The 19,124-nt window shown below is 57.2% G+C and overlaps 1 protein-coding gene across 2 annotated transcripts in view; it reads left to right on the top strand.

Moving 5' to 3' along the window:
• Window positions 1–19,124, top strand: part of SZT2 (SZT2 subunit of KICSTOR complex) — a gene marked incomplete at its 3' end in the record, with an annotated part of 50,053 nt that overhangs the window by 24,932 nt on the left and 5,997 nt on the right. The window contains exons 20-63 of one of the 2 annotated variants that reach the window (XM_081223195.1): window positions 96–210; window positions 322–435; window positions 637–807; window positions 972–1,066; window positions 1,310–1,433; window positions 1,540–1,704; window positions 1,796–2,000; window positions 2,303–2,418; window positions 2,529–2,775; window positions 3,642–3,783; window positions 3,931–4,023; window positions 4,162–4,240; window positions 4,343–4,636; window positions 4,798–4,939; window positions 5,119–5,214; window positions 5,303–5,366; window positions 5,599–5,784; window positions 6,131–6,298; window positions 6,387–6,474; window positions 6,574–6,645; window positions 6,823–7,024; window positions 7,856–7,955; window positions 8,677–8,806; window positions 10,705–10,857; window positions 10,956–11,058; window positions 11,148–11,253; window positions 11,340–11,451; window positions 12,089–12,207; window positions 12,317–12,481; window positions 12,762–12,846; window positions 13,014–13,178; window positions 13,267–13,434; window positions 13,796–13,953; window positions 14,384–14,550; window positions 14,644–14,741; window positions 14,849–14,981; window positions 15,097–15,227; window positions 15,358–15,458; window positions 15,532–15,693; window positions 15,904–16,171; window positions 16,274–16,353; window positions 16,438–16,563; window positions 16,689–16,888; window positions 18,820–18,910. In XM_081223195.1, coding sequence (XP_081079321.1) covers window positions 96–210; window positions 322–435; window positions 637–807; window positions 972–1,066; window positions 1,310–1,433; window positions 1,540–1,704; window positions 1,796–2,000; window positions 2,303–2,418; window positions 2,529–2,775; window positions 3,642–3,783; window positions 3,931–4,023; window positions 4,162–4,240; window positions 4,343–4,636; window positions 4,798–4,939; window positions 5,119–5,214; window positions 5,303–5,366; window positions 5,599–5,784; window positions 6,131–6,298; window positions 6,387–6,474; window positions 6,574–6,645; window positions 6,823–7,024; window positions 7,856–7,955; window positions 8,677–8,806; window positions 10,705–10,857; window positions 10,956–11,058; window positions 11,148–11,253; window positions 11,340–11,451; window positions 12,089–12,207; window positions 12,317–12,481; window positions 12,762–12,846; window positions 13,014–13,178; window positions 13,267–13,434; window positions 13,796–13,953; window positions 14,384–14,550; window positions 14,644–14,741; window positions 14,849–14,981; window positions 15,097–15,227; window positions 15,358–15,458; window positions 15,532–15,693; window positions 15,904–16,171; window positions 16,274–16,353; window positions 16,438–16,563; window positions 16,689–16,888; window positions 18,820–18,910 — 6,099 coding nt within the window. Of the gene's footprint in view, window positions 1–95; window positions 211–321; window positions 436–636; window positions 808–971; window positions 1,067–1,309; window positions 1,434–1,539; window positions 1,705–1,795; window positions 2,001–2,302; window positions 2,419–2,528; window positions 2,776–3,641; window positions 3,784–3,930; window positions 4,024–4,161; window positions 4,241–4,342; window positions 4,637–4,797; window positions 4,940–5,118; window positions 5,215–5,302; window positions 5,367–5,598; window positions 5,785–6,130; window positions 6,299–6,386; window positions 6,475–6,573; window positions 6,646–6,822; window positions 7,025–7,855; window positions 7,956–8,676; window positions 8,807–10,704; window positions 10,858–10,955; window positions 11,059–11,147; window positions 11,254–11,339; window positions 11,452–12,088; window positions 12,208–12,316; window positions 12,482–12,761; window positions 12,847–13,013; window positions 13,179–13,266; window positions 13,435–13,795; window positions 13,954–14,383; window positions 14,551–14,643; window positions 14,742–14,848; window positions 14,982–15,096; window positions 15,228–15,357; window positions 15,459–15,531; window positions 15,709–15,903; window positions 16,172–16,273; window positions 16,354–16,437; window positions 16,564–16,688; window positions 16,889–18,819; window positions 18,911–19,124 lie in introns of both variants that reach the window. The other variant, XM_081223194.1, reaches the window with a different exon arrangement.

Raw genomic sequence — 19,124 nt, 5'->3', positions numbered from 1 at the left:
ATGTCCGTGACTGTGAGGGCTTCTTTGAGAGCTGGAGGCTGGGGTCCTCTTGGCCACGAGGGGCTGACCCCTGCCCTCTGCTATTCCTCCTCTAGCTCCACCCTCGGGATGCTGCCTGCATAGGCTCCATGCTGAGCTTTGAGTACTTGATACAGCTGTGCCAGAGCAAGGAGTGGAGTCCCCTGCCCCCAGAGCCGAGGGTCTCTGACGGTCAGTGGGGAGGGGGCCCTGGGGAGGAGCAGGGGAGCGGGTGGGGAGAAGGCAGCCACAGACAGGGACTGTGGCCTCACTGCGCTCTTGTCTTCCTTCCCTCCCTCCCAGGTTTGGACCAGGGAGGAGACGCCTGTGTCCACGAGATCCCTTTCCGTTTTGACCTAATGGGACTGTTGCCGCAGTGCCAGCAGATCCACATGTTCTTCCTTCTGCTTTCCAGAGGTGGGTGAACCTTGTACCTAGAGCGCCAGCCAGCCAGGGAGTGTTAGAACACAGAGGGCAGATGAGTCTGCGTATGAGCGGAAGAGTGAGGGGGCAGGAGGGGGCTGGGAGGCTGCAGGAGGGGCCGGGCTGTTTGGGGCTGAGCCGGGGGCGCCGGGCAGCAGGAGGCCTTTGGTGCTGAGCAGAGTGTGTGTCGGGCAGAGCCAGAGGGTGTCCCTCTCGCCGAGGGGCCCTGTCCCGCCAACGACATGGTGCTGTGCCTGCTGCACAGCTGCCTGGGGCAGGAGCTGAGTGACCGGGAGATCCCGCTGTCCGCCGCCGACCAGGCTGCCTTCCCGCGTGAGGTGCTGCGGAGGAGCTGCCACAGTCCACGTGAGCCCCCGCCTCATTCCCAGCACCGGACTTCGGCCCAGCCGCTTTCCCCCACCCCACAGGGTGGCTTCTGTCTGGGTCTTGACCTCCCCTTCCCTTCACCTCAGAGCCCTGCCTCTCTTGCTGGCCCTGCTCTCTCCCACCCCGCTCTACCCCCATTGTAGGTCCAGAGGGGCCACCGCTGGGGGACTGTGGGATCCTGAAGGATGAAGCAGGCGGCAGCGCCCAGGCCAGCGGAGACTCAGTTCTTCCCACCCGGGTCAGCACTGGTGCATCCCCTTGAGCCCTTTGCCATAGTGACCTCCTGCCGTCCCCACATATTCACACCCCAGCTTTCCATCACTGGGGATACTAAGTGTCCCCCTCCACTGACAGGATGCCATCATTCCCCTTGGTCCCTGATCTTGCAAGCTATCCCTGAGGATGGACTCTCGGGTGGAGGAAGAGAGCGGGCATTGGATGGTCCCTTACAGATGGCTCTAAGTTTGTTTCTCTCTTACAGAGTCTAGGCCCTTCTGAAACTCTCGGGCCTGTCAACTCTGCCCAGCCCCCTCAGTGGCGCTGCTATGCAAGGCTTGTGACCCCCCAGCATGTGTTTCTGACTTTCCTCCCTGCGACCTTCTCAGGTACCAACCGCTGACCTCTCTCACTAACCCCCTCAGATACAAGCCCTGGAGCTCCCTCACCAGTCCAGCAGGCGGCTCTGAGTTATGTCTTGCTTTTCCTCTTCAGATGTCCAGCATCTGGCTGCCTATGGCCTGGAGGGACCCTCTCAAGAGGAAACAAAGTCTAAGTTCGAGGACTGGAGTGGGGCTCCCAGCCTGAAAGATCTGGGAGGAACTGGGGTCAGGGCAACAAAGTCCCAGGTCCCCATCCTCAGTGTCACCCCAGCCAGCGGTAAGGCTGCTGACTCTTAAGTCAATTAAGCAGCAGCGGGAATGGGAACAGATAAGAGGGCTCAAAGCCATGTGCCACCTCTTGCCCACAGACAGTGCCCAGAATCCAGGAGAGCTGAGCCCACCCTTCCATCGGGACTTACCAGCTTACACTGGGCGCCAGGCTTCACAGACAGAGGGTGCAGACGGGCCCCGGACCCGGTGTCCTGTCTACATCTATAGCTGTTCGCTGGAAGCGCTGAGGGAGCAGATGGTGGGTGTGCAGCCCCCTCAGGCACCCCGAGACCTCGTCTTCCGGTGAGTGCCCTCAGTGTTGACCTAGGTCCTCTCCCGACCCCCAGCCAACCGTGGCCCCCAGCTGTGGCTCAGATACATACTCGGGTACGGACAGACAGGTTGATGGTCAGTGGCAGGAACTCAGCTTCTGAGCCATGTCCTGCCCGTTTCGTGCTGGACTTCCTCAGCACATCAGTTGAGCTTGCTGGGCCGTGGATACATTTGGTAGGGACCTAGGGATGGTCCACTGGAAGGTTGAGGATGGTGAGTCCGAGGTGTCACCAGGGGAGCTGGCCAAGCCGTCTCTTTCCTCCTGTTTCTAGGACTCAGCTCCTCGATCAGCCTTCCCTCTCCTCAGCCTGGATGGAGCCCAGGCACAAGGAGGCAGCTACGCACTGTGCCTTGCTGCAGGAGCATGCACAGCGATGCTACGTCCGTGGTGAGTGTGACGCCGTAGCAGGGAGGAGCCCCCTTTGCAGGATTACAGGCATAGGGACTGGAGAGGCCCTTGCAGAGCTTGACCCTCGTGGCCCCTTCCACTTCCACCAGGGCTGTTCCGGAGCTTGCAGCAAGCACAGAGCGTGACCTCGCAGGACATGCTGATAGCAGTGGATGCCTGTGAGGAGCTACTACAGGAAGTAGACATCACCCCTTTTCTGCTCGCACTGTGTGGCCACACCCGGGGTTTGCCTCATGCACCCCCAAGCCCTGGTCCTCTCAGCCCTGGGCCCTTCAGCAGCAGTGTGGAGGAGGGCCCCGAGCCTCGGGAACGAGCTGTCTTGGCTTCTGAGTCCAGGTTGGGATGGTCCTTGAATGACGTATAAGGGGGCACACAGACAAAGCCCCTATAAGCAGGGGCCTTCTGACCTGGGGGAGTGGCTGTGCACGGTAGTCCCCAGCCGTGCTTTGTCCTGGCTTCCCACCCCTCCTGCCCAGGCTTCTTTCTCCCATTTGGCACCCACGGCGGTCTTCCTCTCCTACTCTCCTTGTTCTCCTGGCTCTCCTGTTCTGGTGTGGAGTGTTGAGCTAGATTAGGGGTGGCGAGTTGTCAGTGGCCATCAGTGAAAGTAGAAGTTTGTTCTGAGGACATTCACATAATAGTAATAGTCCCCCAAACTGTGAGTTTCGTAGAAGCAAAAACTGTTGAAGGGAGGGAGAGAGGCATGCAGACAGACGGCTACGTGTCTGGTGTCTGTAGTGGATCAGCACTGGGGAAACAGAAGGAGCGGAAGGATGAGTACACTGATGATGCCCAGATCGGAAGCCCAGCCCAGTTCTCTCTCCGGAGGTCTAGATCGCACACCTTTCATGCCTCCTAAACGAGTGCACTTTCTTCCCACCAACCCTTGCTTCTCCGCCTGTGTCCCTCCTCCACGGTGAAAGATCTCTCCCTGCACCCACTGGTCCAATCAGAAAACTGGGAGTCAGCCTTACTCATTCCTCTGTTTCACAGAAATGTCCAGCCACTAAGAAATGTGGAGGTTAGAGCCAACACGGGTGGGTTGGTTCTGGCCTCTTCCCGCCCATGTCGTGTGCTCATAAGCACCCTTCCTAGAGGCAAAGACAGACAGGTGTGTGCTGCTCCCACTCGGGAAGCAGGCTCATTTAGGCCTTGATGGTTCCTAACACTTCACTGTCCCCCACCCCACCCTGACCACTCAGCATAGAGACCGAGGACCTAAGCGAGCCTGAGTTTCAGAGCACCCGTGTCCCTGGCCATCCAGACCCTGGCCTGGAGATATCTCTGACAGACATCTGCCAGCTCAGAGGAGAGGCACATGATGCCCTTCATAGCCTCATCCAGGTGAGGGTAGAGAGGGCAGAGTCCTGCCTGCACAGGGGGGCAGTGGTCTCTCCTGGGTTGGGGGTGTATAAGTGTCTGTTCTAGGGTGGGAGCAGTGTCCTGCTGAGCAGTGACTGACATCATAGCCTCCTTCTAACCCCCAAACAGGAGAAGTTCCTGGAGATCAGCGGTCTCTACTTCCGCACAGTGCCCTCCAATCCCCACTACTTCTTCTATTGCCCTCCATCCAGCAGGCATGAGGTGAGTGGCTTTCTCCCTGACCTCCCTCATGCCCGCAACCTGTAGCCCCAGAGGCCCCGCTTGACCCACCCGGATCCTCTTAACTCTTGGTTCCCTGAGGCCCTGCCTTGGATCATACTGTCTCTTTCTTTTGCCCAGGATGAGGGCCCCCGGGACGCAGGAGACAGAAAAGTCAGTGACTTGGAGTTTTCAGAGGCTGAGCTCATGGGAGAAGAAGGTATATAGGCAAGCGGGTAGAGGTGGAAAGGCTGCTTCAAGCCAGGATTCGGGGGCCTTTGCTGCCAACCTATCCTGTTGACCACATGACGTGTACCTCTAGGAGACACATCTGCCTGCTGTGTGGTCACCGAGAGTGACCCAGAGCTGGAGGTGGAATACCTCGAGAGCCGTGAACCAGACCTGGGGCCTGCTGGGCTGGACTCCGCCTCATTGTCAGACGCAGATACGGTGAACCCCGATGAAGACTCCTTCAGCATCCTGGGGGGCGACTCACCCACGGGGCCCGAGAGCCTGGCACATGACCTGCCACCACTCTTCCTGCACCTCACATGCTCCGTGCGGCTACGTGGCCAGCACAGCTCAGTACCCGTGTGCAGCCTGCCCACCTGCCTGGGTGAGTTTGGGGTGCCTAGGGGAGGACCACTGGTCCGATGCAGCCTGTCTGCCTGCCTGGGGGTCAGGGAGAACCTACGGGTGTAACTCTTTAGCCCTGGAGACTCGGAAGCTGTGTTCATCCCAGGGCTGCAGTAACCCCTGACTTCCCCCCTCTCCCAGGCCAGGTGCTTTCTAGTCTGGAAGGCTCCCCCATTGGAGGCCGAGTTCCTCTACGGGACCTCAGTGTCACTCTGGACGTCTTTGTGCTGACCTTGCCCCTGGAAGTGGAGCTCCCCCCGACCTCAGACCCTCAACACCACCGGTGGGACAGCAAGTTTGGTGGGGGGTATCTGGGGTCTTGTTGGAGTAGGGGGACCATTAAGGAATCTGTGGGCACCTGGGGACTAAGGGTACCTTAAGGATTCCAAGAAAGTAATGCTGAGGAGGCCCTAGGAGGGTAATAGCTGCTGACCTTTGACCTTTGCTCCTACCCTGTTTCAGGTCAACGTCTGAGAGCAGTACGTCCTTCCCACGATCCCCAGGGCAACCATCCGATGATGGCCTGGGGCCCCCACTGCCACCTCCAGGAGAAGACAGGTAGTTCCTTATGCTCCCTCTCTGAGTTCCTTGTTCCCTGTTGGTTTTGTTTTCTGGAAACCAATATCTAAACCTTTCTTCCAATTAGGCACCCAGGACTATCTAATTTGGCCACACCCCACAGGCTGGCTATTGAGACCACCATGAGTGAGGTGAGGGCCTTCCCTCCCCCAACCTAAATGACAGCCCCTCAACACTGTAACTGATACCCTTTCCATCAGATGGTGAGGTAAGGTACCCTGTTTATGCTGGGGTCCAAGTGAGACCTCTCTCAGTCTGTGAGGTGGAGTATCTTCCAGTATCTTCTAATCTAAGAGTGCAGTGATGTCCCAATCAGCATGGGAGGTGCCCTTCACCACTTCCTGGATTGCTCTCCACCTGTAGATCCGCTGGTTGCTGGAGGATGAGATGGTGGGGGCACTCCGAAGAGGGGGCCTCCCCCAGAGCCCTGCCCTGCACCGTGCAGCTGCCCACATCCATAGCTCTCTTGGACGCTCCACCTGCCTTCGCCAAACTCTGCCACTGAGCTTTGTGTTCGGGCCAGAGCGTTCCCTCACACAATTCAAGGAGGTATGCTGCCCTCAGAATGCTCCCTGGTCACCTGGGGGCCCGTCCATCCCTGGACTCCACATACAGAACCGGAAGGCCCTCTCTTGGTTTGAGTTCACCTCTTCACCTATTGTTTGACCTTTACCCCATGCCTGGCAGCCCAGCTCAGTGGGAAGAGACCCAGCTCAACGTTGCCACGGGGCCTGCTGAACCTTAGGCAAGACACTGAGCCTTTTTGTAACTCAGCAGTAGGGACGCTAGTGTCTGTTTCACCAGGTAGTTGTGAGGGTCTGATGAGGAAGTGTGGGGTGCCATGATCAGGGAGGGCTGTCCTGCTTAACCTCTGCCCTTGGCTCCTGCTCCCCAGGAGTTCCGCCGCCTCCACCTCCCTGGGCATGTTCTTCTTGAGGACGCTGACAGTGGCTTCTTCTTTGTGGCAGTTGGCCAGGAGCCAGGTGGGTCCCGTGGGGAGCCCCCTTCGGCGACCTGGGCTTGGCACAGCCAGGAGGACAGGGCGGAAGGCGTCGAAGGGGAGGTGAGTCTTTCCTGGGCTGACCTGGGAACGGAGCAGGTGGTGGTGGAAGTGTGGGGCCTGTACTCCGTCCTGACCTCCTGCCTCTCAGGCCCTGACAGCCAGCCCCCAAGCCCCTGGCTCTCCAGAGGATTCTGAGGGACCCCTGCTCATCAGTCTGCCCAGCCTGCCCCAGCGAGGTAAGAGAGGACTTGCACCTCCCTGGCCCTGCTTCCACGTTCAGAGGGCATCCTCAGCAGGATTGAGAGAGGCTCCAGGCATTTCCCTTCTCTTCCCAGGGAGCCAGCCTGGGCCCAGCCGGGGACTCAGACTCATGTCCAGTCAGGGCAGTGTGGACTCAGACCACCTAGGTAAGCTCTGGCAGGACACAGAAGACTAAGCTGATGGGAAGTGGACTCAGGGCTGCACAGTGAAACATCTGGGCAGGGCCATCAGAAGGGATTAACCTGGAGGGGCCCACTGAGCTGATACACTTGGGGCTCAGATGAGCCTAAGGATGGGGTTGAACTTCAGCACGTTTGACACAGGTTACGACGGTGGCAGCAGTGGCTCAGACAGTGAGGGTCCCAGTGAGACCCCAGGGGAGAAGGCCCCCTTCACGCTGCGGACCCCGCCTGGCCCGGCACCTCCACAGCCTTCGCTTGCGGGCCTCCCTGGGCCCTGCCTGCCTGACTTCTGGCTCATCGTCCGGGTGCTGCAGGACCGTGTGGAAGTGTATGCACACGCGCGGTAAGGAGCAGCGGGGCCCTACACCCGACTCTGATGTTTGCTTCTTCTCCCTGGTCCCACGTCACCCCTCTTCAGTGTCGTTAGAAGGCTAGAGTTGGAACTGAGGGTTTGGGTAGGGGTCTGACTTGTATTCTAAGGCTGGGAGCTCCTGACCACTTCCCACAGATTGTAGCAAAGCACATCACTCTACTTTCCTAATGGAGTTGAAAAGCTGATGAGGATTTTGGTTCCTAGCCGAGCATTAAGAGCATCTGTAGTTCACAGCAGCTTCAGGAGCTGTAGATATATAAAAATAAGGAATAATAGATAATATTTAACAAATACTTGCTATGCGGCAGGCACTGTTCTAAGTTTTTTACACGGATCAGTTCATTAAATCTGTAACAGCCCTATGAGGTATTACTATCCTCGTGGTCTGAATGAAGAAACTCCAGCACAGATAAGTTAAACACTTGCCCAAGGTCTCAGTTCATAAGCGGCAGCGCCAGGATCCATACCTAGGTATCTGGTTCAGTACTGCTCTAGTCACAGTGTTGAGAGGGGTGGGGGTGTTGAGAGAAGGGAGGACCCACCATTCTGAGGAAGAAGATCTGAGGGTAGAGAAGGTGAGCTGCATGATGGAAGCCTCAGTATGGCAGCTGGTGAGGCAAGCATGGAACCCAGGCTTCCAGAACTGCTATCGAGAATTCCATCTTTCCCAGTTCCCATCTTGTTTACTTGCCCTTGTCCAGTCCTCCTTCCTCTTCATGGTTCCTCTTGGCGGCAACGCCCATGACACCCTCCCCCCACTCCCTTCCCACTGCAATTCTGTGTCTGATCCATCCTTCCCAGGAGCCTGATTCGGGAGGATGGGGGGCCAGGCACCGAGTGTCGCCACCTGCAGCAGCTCCTGGTGAGGCGAGTTGGGGAGATCTGCAGGGAGGTCAACCAGGTAAGAGGCAGCCGGGGGCAGGGCTTTCCAGGCATGGGCCACAGCCCAGATGAGGAAGGGGTTTCCAGGAACTTGACCTTCAGAGGCCGTTGATCCATCTTGGATGTTTTCTTTGACCCTTAGTTACTGGGATGCTGTTACTCCCCAGGCTCCCTACAAACTGGGGAGCTCTCCCTAACCCACCCCCAGAGTGGGTTACTCTCCCGTCCCCTCCCAGTGACTGTGAGATGCTCCCTCTCATTGCACTGTGCTACCATGTGGGACATGATAGTGAACAAGACAGGGAAACCCTGACTCTCTGGAGCTTACGTCAAGTGGAGGAGATAGACATGGAACAACTAAAACACACTAACTGCTTCTGCTACAATTGTGAAGGCTTCTACAGAGGAAAAGCAGAGACTGGTGTGAGAGCATATAACAGGGATCTGACCACCTGCAGTGTCAGGGAAAGCTGGGAAGAAGAGATTTTTTTAAGATGGTGAGCAGATTCTGGCAAAGAGGAGGGACAGATGTTCCTAACTGGGCTTCAGTGCTCAGAGCCCGGAGCCCAGTGACTGTCAGACGTCATCACTGAGCTCCCAGTGGTTACAGGTGCTCTTTTTGACTTCCTACCCCCAGTGATAATGGGCGTTCTCTCCAGCCTTGGATCACCCCTCACCACCCCCACCATTGTGTGGGGGAATATTTCCATTCCCTGAGACCTTGCTCCTTCTTCTCCCAGCGGCTGCTTCTTCAGGACCTTCATGACAGTCACGTGTGTAACTCTCTTCTGGTGGCTGAGAGTGAAGAAGATCTATGGCGCAGCGAGACCCCCTTCCACTCCCGTCAGCGGGCACCACTGCCCAGTGATGGTGAGTCCTGCCCAGTGATGGTGGGTCCCACCCAGGAGCCTCCCTCCCCAGGGGATGCTGCTGCCCTTGCCTTTATCGAAGACTCTGTTGAGAAGCTGCGGGTAGAGTCACCATTAACTGGCCATCGGTGCCAGGTAATACAGGCAGGGCAAGGAGGAGAGGACAGAAAAAGATCAGCAGGTTTGGCTGTTGCGAGTTCATCAGTGACTTTAGTGAAAATGCTTTCAATGGAGAGACGGGAGTAGAAACCAGAGGAAATGGAGACATGAAAGGATGTTCGGGAAGAGGAGCTGGGACTAATTGGTCTTTCAAGTAGCCTGGCAGTGGAGGAGGAGACAAAGTAGATCCGGCAGAAACTAAAGCAAGGTGGGAGGCAAGGCAGGAAGTTAAAGTAAGGTAGAAACTTGAGCACCCTTATGTTCCACGGGAAAGAGCCAGCAGAGGGGGAGAAATACAGGAGAGAAGGTGCACGGAAGAGGCCCCTGCTGTGACCTGTCTTCCTAAATGCACGCCTCTGCCTGGCCCTACCTTGTTTTCCAAAATGACCGTCTTTCCCCTGCAGGGTAATAGACAGGGCCGAAGAAGGGGGCAGGGGCATCCTGGACAAGTGGGCCAGCTCACAGGGGAGAAAAGCAGAGGGGTGGAGCCTGAGGGCCAGTAGAAGGATTTGCCTTCTGATTGGCTGTCCCTCCAGGCAAGCAGGCAGGCAGGCACAGAACCCTTCGGGGTTTCTGAGATTTCTAGTCGTGGTTAGGAAACGTGATAATCTACTCGAGATGGTAATTGAAGTCTCCGCAATTCTGCTCCCTTCTCTTACTCCTCATGACCTCTCACCCCAACTCACAGAGGAAAGCCGGATCATGCCATTCCTTTGCCATTGTCTCTCTGTTATAAAAGTCAGATCACTCCTTATCTTTAACATTCTCAGCAAGTCTGCGGATGAACGTTCCTAACAGCTCCGGGAGAGTACATCTCTCAGCTCATCCTGGGATGTATTCCATATCAAAGCAGAATCCCCATAATTGATGGACTAACCAGGGTTTTGAAGCATCTTCTGCAAATCGAGTATGAGCTGCGACAGCCAAGCACTTTTACTTCACAATGGCTCCCAGCAGCCCAGGATGTAAGATCAGTCAGAATCCAGGCCCAGCCCTTCCTCATTTTAGTCTCTCCACATGGTTTTGCTGAAACCCTTAGCAACCAGCATTCCATTCCAGACTCTGCAGCCTCCCAGGTGTCCTGTATGCTGCTCACATCTGACAGCAGCTTCTCTGGGAAACCAAATTGCCACCTTGACCTACCAGAAGGTTCCTCATCGACCTGGAAGCCTCAAAAGGGTGGATTGAGGCCATGGGCTATGGCCATGGGCTCTCGCGTAGAGCCACACTGCCCTTTGGGTTCTCTGGGATAGCTGTCCTCCAAAGCACAGGACGTAGTTTTCCCCCCCTTTGCTGCACGTGTGTGTAAGCAGTCATGCCCTTTTTGTTTTAATGGGGTTATTGTTGCAACTCCCAATGAGTACACAAGTGGGGTGTATGTTGTGTACCCCGTATATGTTTATGTGTGTGTATATGTATATGTATATGTATATGTTTTGACAGGCTCAGAGTGTCTTGGCATTATCTTCATGATTTTCTCATGCTTTGCCTTGCCTGACACCTTTTCTTAGCTCCTTCTCTACATCTCCCTGACATAGTTCTGAAAACCTTTGTGCTGTGACTTATCTTCCTAAAAGCATGGTCCTATCTTATTACCCAAAATGACCATCTATCCCCCCTGCAGAGTAATAGGCCCGAGGAGTAGGGGGAGTGAGGACAGGTAGGCCGGTTCACAGGTGAGAAGTCTCTGAGGGCAGAGGGCTGTGTCCCATTTCTGATCCACTGTCTCCCTTCCCCCAGATTACACTGCTGATGAGAGCTGTGGACCCCGAGGATACCTAGCAGCCACCATGCAGTTTGTCCCTGGCCATTTCTCCTGTGACGTTGTGTGGGGAACCGTGATTCGAGTCCACTCACGCCTCAAAATGGGGCCCAGCATGGGGGTCTCTCGGGGTATGTGGTTGACATGAGAGGGCAGGTAGAGTTCAGGGGGGTCGAGGTGGGGGCGGATCTGGAGAAGGGAGTTTCCTGAACCCATGTTCCTCCCACAGCCATCCAGGCCCTGCGCTCTGTGCTCAATGCCTTCTCCGTGGTGAACCGGAAGAATATGTTTGTTTATCAGGAGCGAGCAACGAAGGCTGTGTACTATCTGCGGTACGTGGGCCCTGAGAAGATGGGCTACAGCGTGGGTTAAGGTTGGCACAGGAGGAGCTATGTCCAAAGCCCTTGCCACTCTTTCCCAGGCTCCTGGAGACGTCCTGCAGTGAGCGGCCATGGGACGGCGATGCCCTGCTCCCGTCCCTAGCTCTGTCCCGAAGCCAGGAGCCCATCTGCTCTGAGGAAGCCTCGGCATGTATCCCCCCACTCCCTGATGCCCCTGTGCTCCCTCCTACTTTGCTCCCTGGAGCCGGGCCCTGACCAGAGTTTCCCTGCAGGGCCCTCGTTCCCCGCTGGACATGGCCTCCAGCCGAGGTTCAGATGCTGCTCGTCCTGTGGGCCAAGTGGACAGACATATCCAGCTGCTGGTGCATGGCGTAGGGCAGGCAGGTGAGGGCCATGAGGAGGGGTAGGGGAGTGACCAGATGAGGTTCCAAAGTCCTCTGGGACTTCTCTTCTTCTTATGCCAGCTCATGCTGTGCTCTGGGCTTCTCTCGAGCAGGAGCTGGGTGGGAAAGGACAGGCTCCTGGGATGTTTAGGGATAGGACCTGTCGCTGACTGAAATGCAGCTTAGGGAAGAGGAGCTGTAAAAGTTGACACCCAGGTGTCTGTCCTGGGTGACTGTGTGGAGAGATGGTGGTACCACTGGCCGGGTACTGGGGCAGGTTTGGGGTGAAGATGATGGGTTCGGTTGGGATACGTTGAGCCTGAGGCATCCAGTAGGCAACTGGCTCATTTAATTTATTTATGGCTCAAAAGTGTGCACTAGTCTTGGGCTAAGACTGCGACGTACGAGGTAGTTGCTATTATTATCCCCATTGTATTGAGGGGGGCACCGAGGCTTTGAGAGGTTAGACTCACTTGTCCACGGTCACATAACGAGTAGCTTGGCAGAACCAGAACCAGAACCTGGTGCTGGCCGCCTCTGGTGCATGGGAGCCTGTTTGAGTCTGGGGTTAAGGGCTGGGATGGGGGTAGCTGGATCCTCCGCCCGTGTTCCCACCTTGCCACCGTGGCTGTGTCCAGGTCCCGAGATCACAGATGAGCTGGTGCGGGTTCTGCGTCGGCGCCTGGATGAGGCCACCCTGGACGTCATCACAGTCATGCTCGTTCGGAACTGCAAGCTGACGCCAGCTGACGTGGAGGTCAGCTCCCTTCCAGGCTCCCTGCGTGGCTCCCCTGCAGCCACAGGGACGGTCTCCGCGGGAACCTCTTCCTTCATCTCTGACTCCCCTTCCTTCCCTCTCTCTGCAGTTCATCCAGCCCCCAGGAAGTCTGCCCTCGGAGGTGCTGCATCTGGCGCTGCCACCCTCCTGCAGGCCCTGGCTTCCTGCCCTGGCCTGGTACCTGCGGCAGAATCTGCTCATCTTCCTGCACTCGCCCAAGTACACAGACAGCAACAGCCGGAATCACTTCCAGGTGAGACTGCACACACCTCTCCCCACCCGCGTGCACCAGGCCCTCCACCCACCACACACCCTTGCTGCGTAACTGTTTGCTACAGATGCCCCCCGCCAATGTACCTTTGCCCATGGACCTGTGTACACCCAGGCCCCCCTTCCCCGGCCTTTATTATCTACCTGTGTCTTCCTGTGCTTCTACGTGTAGCTGTCCCCCACTGCTCCTTGTGGATACCCGTTCCCTGATGGCATTTGTCCATTTGCCTGGTCTTAGTGTTCGGTGGCCGTTCTCTCCCCAGCATCCACTCCCACCACAGGGTGGCCTCCCCGACTTGGACATCTACTTGTACAACAAGCCTGGAGGACAAGGCACTGGGGGCAAAGGTACAGTGCAGGGCCTGGGCCCGTGGCACCACCAGGCATGGGAAAGCCTGTTCTGTCTCGCGGCTGAGGGCCTTTCCCAGCCTTGCAGCTGAGGGGGGTTGGGTGGGGTGGGGTGGGGTGGGGCCTGGAAGTCCCAGACCTGAGCTTTCCTGTGGATTTCTACCCAGGGGTCGCCTGCATCACTCTAGCTTTTGTGGATAAGGAGGGAGCCCCCATCTCACTGGCATCATGGCCCCCCTCTTCTCCGGGGCCCCCAGACCCACTGCAGGAGGAGGAATTTGAGCAGCTGACTCAAGTCACTCGCTGCCCAGTCGTGCCGGATAATTCTTCAGGTAGGGAAGCTTGGTCAGAGGAGGGGGTGTTCATTTAATGCTGTAGAAACCAGGGACACACTCAAGTGGCCCCCATTCTCCCCTCCAGCTCCGAACGGGGCCCCACGGCTTCGACTGGATGTGTGGGAAAAGGGGAACATCAGTATCGTGCAGCTGGAGGAGAAGCTCCGGGCAGCAGCTCGCCAGGCCCTGGCTGATGCCATCATGGAGCTCCGGCTGCTGCCAGCTTCACTATGTACAGAGGACACGTCCCCGGGTATGCAGGGTCTGGAGAACCTCACAGGTCTAGGTGCAAACGTGAGAGTCTGGGGAGACGTCACAGAGGCCCCATCTGAAATACATGTTCACAATTGTCCATCACCTTCCCTGCATCAGCAAGGTGATACGCCTTGGTAGAAATGTATGCATGCTGGTCGCTCACTCAGAGAGGGGGAATATATGGCCAGGAACTCCCTTCACACAAACACACACAGCCATGCACCTTTACTTGCATATACTGCCATTCAGGAACAGGTAGAGTAAGTGGCACATCACTCTCTTACCAGTCTTGGGGCTAGATTGTCTGAAATGGGGATTGATGGTCAGTGACAGGAGTCTGTAATGTCTGGTGCCCACAGGAAGTCTCAAGAGCGGGTCGTTGGAAACCAAGAGCCCTGCAGGCCGAGCTAGCATCTTTCCCCCTGGCCCTGGCCCTGGGCCTGGCCCTGGCCCTCGCCCCGGCGAGCCTGTGACACCCCCAAGCAAAGCTGGCCGACGTAGCTTCTGGGATATGCTGGTAATGGGAGCAAGGGAGGTGGTGAAGTTGACATCTGCCTTCTTGTCTGCCTCCTGTCTCCCCTACACGCCCCTACAGGCCCTGCCCCAGATCTCCTGTTGTGTAAAACTGCCCTGTGCCTCGTATAGGCGTGTGCAGAGTGTGGCAAGTTCTCACTGATACCGGGAGAGCCTCAGCTTGTTAAGTGCTTTCACTTTCACGTTTCCTGTCGGATCCTCACAGCCTGCACGACTGCAGCAGGCCTTTCACCAGTGAGGCAGCTGAGGCTCCGGAAAGTTGAGTAGCCTGTACAAGGCTGCTTGGCCAGCCTCCAGGGCCTGAACCCGGGCCTCCAAATCCTCCAGGCTCTTGTTACCGTTCCATGATGCCTCCGTCCTCCGCCCCATTCCCCTTCCCTTTAGCCCCTCCTCATTCACTGCATTGTTCCCAGAGTAAAACAGAATGTGGGGACTTGGGTTCCCCGAAAACAACTGATGACATTGTCCTGGATCGGCCAGAAGACACTCGGGGCCGGAGGCGTCACAAAACAGAGAGTGTTCGGACTCCTGGTGGGACTGAGCGGGCAGCAGGCCCAGAGTCTGGAGCCCAGAGACAAAGGTGTGTGTGTGTGGTCACAGGGGATGTTGGGTGTGTGTAAACACAGCCGTCTTGTATGTGGGTGCAAGGCTGTTACTCCTGCTGTGTCTTCAGACGCAGGACCACACAGCTGGAGGAGGGTGAAGCGGGCACCCTGCAGCCTGTGTTTGCTCTTGTCGCTCAGCGCTGGATGGAGTTCATGGTTCAGATGGGTGAGACCCCAGCCCTCGCGTACATCCATCTCAACAGTCCCACCCTTAAGCTCCTGCCCTGGTCCCCATGCCACAGCCCCACCGTGACTTCTGTGTCCTGGATCCAGGATGTGCCTCGGTGTCCAGGAGCTCCACTCACATGGTGTCCCGGTTCCTGCTCCCATCTGTCCTGTCTGAGTTCACCACTCTGGTCACCTCAATGGCTGGAGACACCAGTGTCCGCATCTTTGAGCAGCATTTGTGAGTTTGGGGTCTCATGGAAGCTGAGGTAGGAGAGGTGGGGGCCTGGCCCAGGAGGAGATAACCAGGGAATGGGGCCATGGATGGTCTGCTTTCTGTCCATCCCTCCCACTAGGGCTTCTGAGCCAGAGATCTTCAGTCCTTGTTCCCTTGGACAGCTGGGCCCAACTCCCCGCCCGGCAGCTGAGCGGCATCTGCTGCTTCTGGGAAGGAACTTCTCGCAGTGGAGGAGACCCACCCAGCAGGGTGAGGCCACGGCCCGGAGGAGGGTGGGCTCAGAGTGACTGACCCTGGAGCCGCTGACCCTGTGGGAGGCAGGGTGGGATCGAGGGGGATCACCCCCAGACCCTCATTTTGCCCCTCCCTGACCCCGCAGCTGCCAAAGCCGTACAGCGCTTCGAGCCAGGAGGCGACGGGAGCTTGGGGCGAAATGCTCCCCGGCAGAGGTTCTTGCTGCTGGAGGTCATGGACAAGAAGGTAGACATGGGACCAGAGGCTGGCTGGGAGGAGGGGCTCCATGATCCCACTGACGCTGAGCCCTGACTTCCAGCTGCAGCTGCTGACCTACAACTGGGCTCCAGACCTGGGGGCGGCCCTGGGCCGAGCACTGGTTCGCCTCGTGCAGTGGCAGAACGCACGCGCCCATCTCATCTTCTGCCTCCTCAGCCAGAAGCTAGGGCTGTTCCACCACTACGGCCAGTTGGACTTCCCAGTGCGTGACGAAAAGGTGCCTGCTGCTCAGGTTCCCTCCTCTCCTGAGTGGTCAGCTAAAGGAAGTAGCAGTTCGGGAACAGGAGAGGGGACAGGCTGAGGGCAGGGGCAGTGGGGAGGGAGAGTCTGAGAGAGGAGGCCACGGGGGCGGTGGGAGAGGAGGTCTGAGGGCAAAGGCCATGGACTCCTTGTGAGGCTCCGTCTCTCTTAGGAGCCAAACCCATTCCTGCTGCCGACCATGGAAGCAGAGACCCTCATCCGGAGTGCAAGCCCCCCTCTGAGCCGCGAGCAGGGACGGCTGAGTGGGTCCTCTCGGGGTGGGGGCCCCCTTTCCCTGGACACATTCCCCTTCGATGAGGCCCTAAGGGATATCACGGCCGCCCGCCCCAGCTCCTCCCTCGGCCCTGTGCCCAGACCGCCCGATCCTGTCACCTACCATGGACAACAGTTCCTGGAGATCAAGATGGCAGAGCGCAGAGGTGAGGGCGCTGAGCCGGGCAGCAGGCAGGGCAATCTGTGGAGTCTGGCAGGGCGAGGGGTGGCCACTCCTGGGGGCTGCTCCTAATGCCTCCAACCCCCAGAGCTGGAGCGCCAGATGAAGATGGAGAACCTGTTTGTAACGTGGCAGCAACGCTCCGCCCCAGCCAGCATGCCCATCAGTGTGAGTGGCCAACCCGCGTCCTCTGGGAGCGTCCCGTGACCCTGCCCTGGCCACCACCCCGGTGCTCACTGCCCATTTCCCCAGGCCGGGGAGCTGGAGACCCTGAAACAGTCGTCCCGCCTGGTGCATTACTGTGCGACGGCCCTGCTCTTCGACCCCGCAGCCTGGCTGCATGGGCCCCCAGAGACCTCTGGGCCCCCGGAGGGGCAGGTGAGGCTCCAGACTCTGGATTTCTCCTGTGGGACCTCCCTTTACCCAACAGGGACCTCCATTCCTCCACCCCTGCTAGGGTGGTTGATGGTGGGTAGAGCCTTTCTTAATCTCCACTCCCACAGCGGCGCCACCGCCCTGAGTCAGGGTCTGGGAGCCGAGAGGCCTCCGCCAGCTGCGACTCCTCGGATGGGCCTCCACCGGGCGCCCGGGAGGAGCCTTGGCTGAAGGAGCTGAGCTTAGCTTTCCTGCAGCAGTACGTGCAGTATCTGCAGAGCATGGGCTTTGTGCTGGTGCCGCTGCGGCCCCCCTCGCCCGCCCGCAGGTGAGCGCGTCTCGTCTCCCCACCCTCCTCTTCTCCTCCACAGCAGGTGAGGCCCCACACACCCTTCCTCTTGGGTCCTGTTTGGGTAATTTGGGCCTTGCGTACATCCATCTCATCAGGCCCGCACACACACGTGAGGATCTGGGACACCTACCTGCAGCTCTCAAGCACATTCCGTAAGCCTCACACATCTCGTGGAACTCATGGCCACGTTCATACACAAACTGGGTACATTTTCACAGAGCTGCTTGCCCACATGTGTCTTCTGCACTTTGACGCTGGTGTCCATCCACACACACCAGTCCTGTACAGGCTCTTGGACCTGGGTCTTAATGATTGTTGTCCTGGTCACCTCCTGACCTCTCCAGAGATTTACATGGTTCCTGGCCCAGGAAGTTCTTTTCTCACCATGTTTTTTTTGTTTGTTTTTTGTTTTGTTTTTTTCTCACCAAGGACCCCTGCAATGGGCCTACTCGCATCACTGTCCTCTGGCCTGTTCTTGGTCATGTTCACTCACTGGCCAGTAGTGAGAGGTCTGAGTCCTGGGAAGTGGTAGACAGCTCCTCTGGCAACACCTTCCATCTCCCCAGAACGCAGTGAAAACTCTGCAGCCACCTTTCCCATCCTGTGTCAAGTCTCAAATTCCCATTTCTGTGGCCCGTGCCCTATGCCCCTCTCAACGTCTGAGCCTCCAGATTCTATGTTCCCAGCTCCTTCCCAGTGGCTGCATGGGAAAATGTCGGTTCGTGTTATGCCGTTGCTTTCATGTATCCAGATGTGTGAGTTTTTTTTCTCCCTCCTCTCTGCTTTCAGTTTGATACTTTTTCAGACTAGTAAATATAAGTTGTAGTTCCTTACTCAAGACGCCCTCTTGGCCCAGAAAGCCAATTCCAACTCCTTAGCAGTTTTGTAACCAGCTCTCTACCTCCCAGGCCTCCCTCTCTTTTCCAGGCCTTAGGAAGAGAGGACAGGCCTGCGCCTCTGGGACATTTCATTCAGTGCCCCTCTCATTTCTCAGTGACAGACCCCAGGAGGAGCTCTTTGCTCATTGCCCTCCGCAGCCAGTTCCCAGCTGTAGGGATTTCTCTGGAGTTCGCATCCTTCCCATTCAGTTATGTTCTTCCCAGAAATCAGAATTCCCTTTTAAAACCAAAGATACTAGGATTAAAAATATGTTTCTAGAGGAAAATTTAAAGTCAGGCCTTCCTTCCTCTCCAGTCTCTAACCATCACCAATCACTAGTTAGGTCTGGTCCCTATTTCCTTGAGGATTAAGTGGGACATTTCTCGCCAGAGGCTTTGAACCCCCAGCAGGAGTTCCAGTGGTTTATAGCTCCTGAGTATGAGTTGGTCCCACTGGCCCTTTCTACTTTGTCCTCATTCACAGTATTTCTCTTTTCCCTTTGCCTCTGAGTTGAGAAACGAAGAACAGCAGGCCTGTGGAACACTGAAAATGCCCTTCCCAGGTCAAAAGAGAACCCCTTTTCCCTCTCAGGGGAACATCCCTAACCAGGGCATCAAGCATCTGCTTGCGCTTTCCCCATGAAATCTTAGACAGACATCACACTCTCCCCTCCCTTGCTGTCCACAGTAAGCAGGTATCTCCATCCGCTCATAGGTGTCTCTCCCCAATCACAGCAGCCTCTGTGGCTCTACCCTCACCCTCTCACTGGAAGAGAGGGGCCTGGTCTCCGCCTCCCCCTTAGAGCAGCAGCTGCTGTGGAGAGAGCCCTGCCCCACAATCGAGCCCTGGACTCCTGGCCTAGCCTTGCCACTTACCCACCGTGGGACCCCAGGCAGGTTTTTCCCTTCTCTGGGCCTGTCTCCTCTCCTGCAGAACGATTCCACGTGAAATGGGTTCTGGGTCTGATAGCCGTAACCCTTCACCCCCCTGGCCTGCCTCACCCCCTTGTCCCTCTTCCTTTTCTGCAGCACCAGCAGGCTGCGGGCCATGGCTATCCTTGGAACAGAAGGTCGGGGCTCCTTCTCCTGCCCGAAAGCCAAGACGGAAGGGAGCCCCAAGGTAACACGTCATCGTGTTCCTTCCCCAAGAGTGAAATCAGTGATGCCTCAGACACCAGCATTACTGAGCCTGAATTATTTGCCCAAGGCCTAAAGCCAGGGGCTCTGGGTGATGACTGAGGCCATTGATCCCAGCCTGACACCATTAAAGGCACTGACCCAGGGGACTTTCCCTGATGGTCCGAGGCTGGTGAGCCCCCTGCCGTTGCCCCTTG

Source organism: Mesoplodon bidens (assembly GCF_964165515.1).
Source record: "Mesoplodon bidens genome assembly, chromosome: 2".
Classification (NCBI taxonomy): domain Eukaryota; kingdom Metazoa; phylum Chordata; class Mammalia; order Artiodactyla; family Ziphiidae; genus Mesoplodon; species Mesoplodon bidens.
Note: the sequence above shows the minus strand (reverse complement) of the source record. Positions and strands in the feature narration are given on the sequence as shown.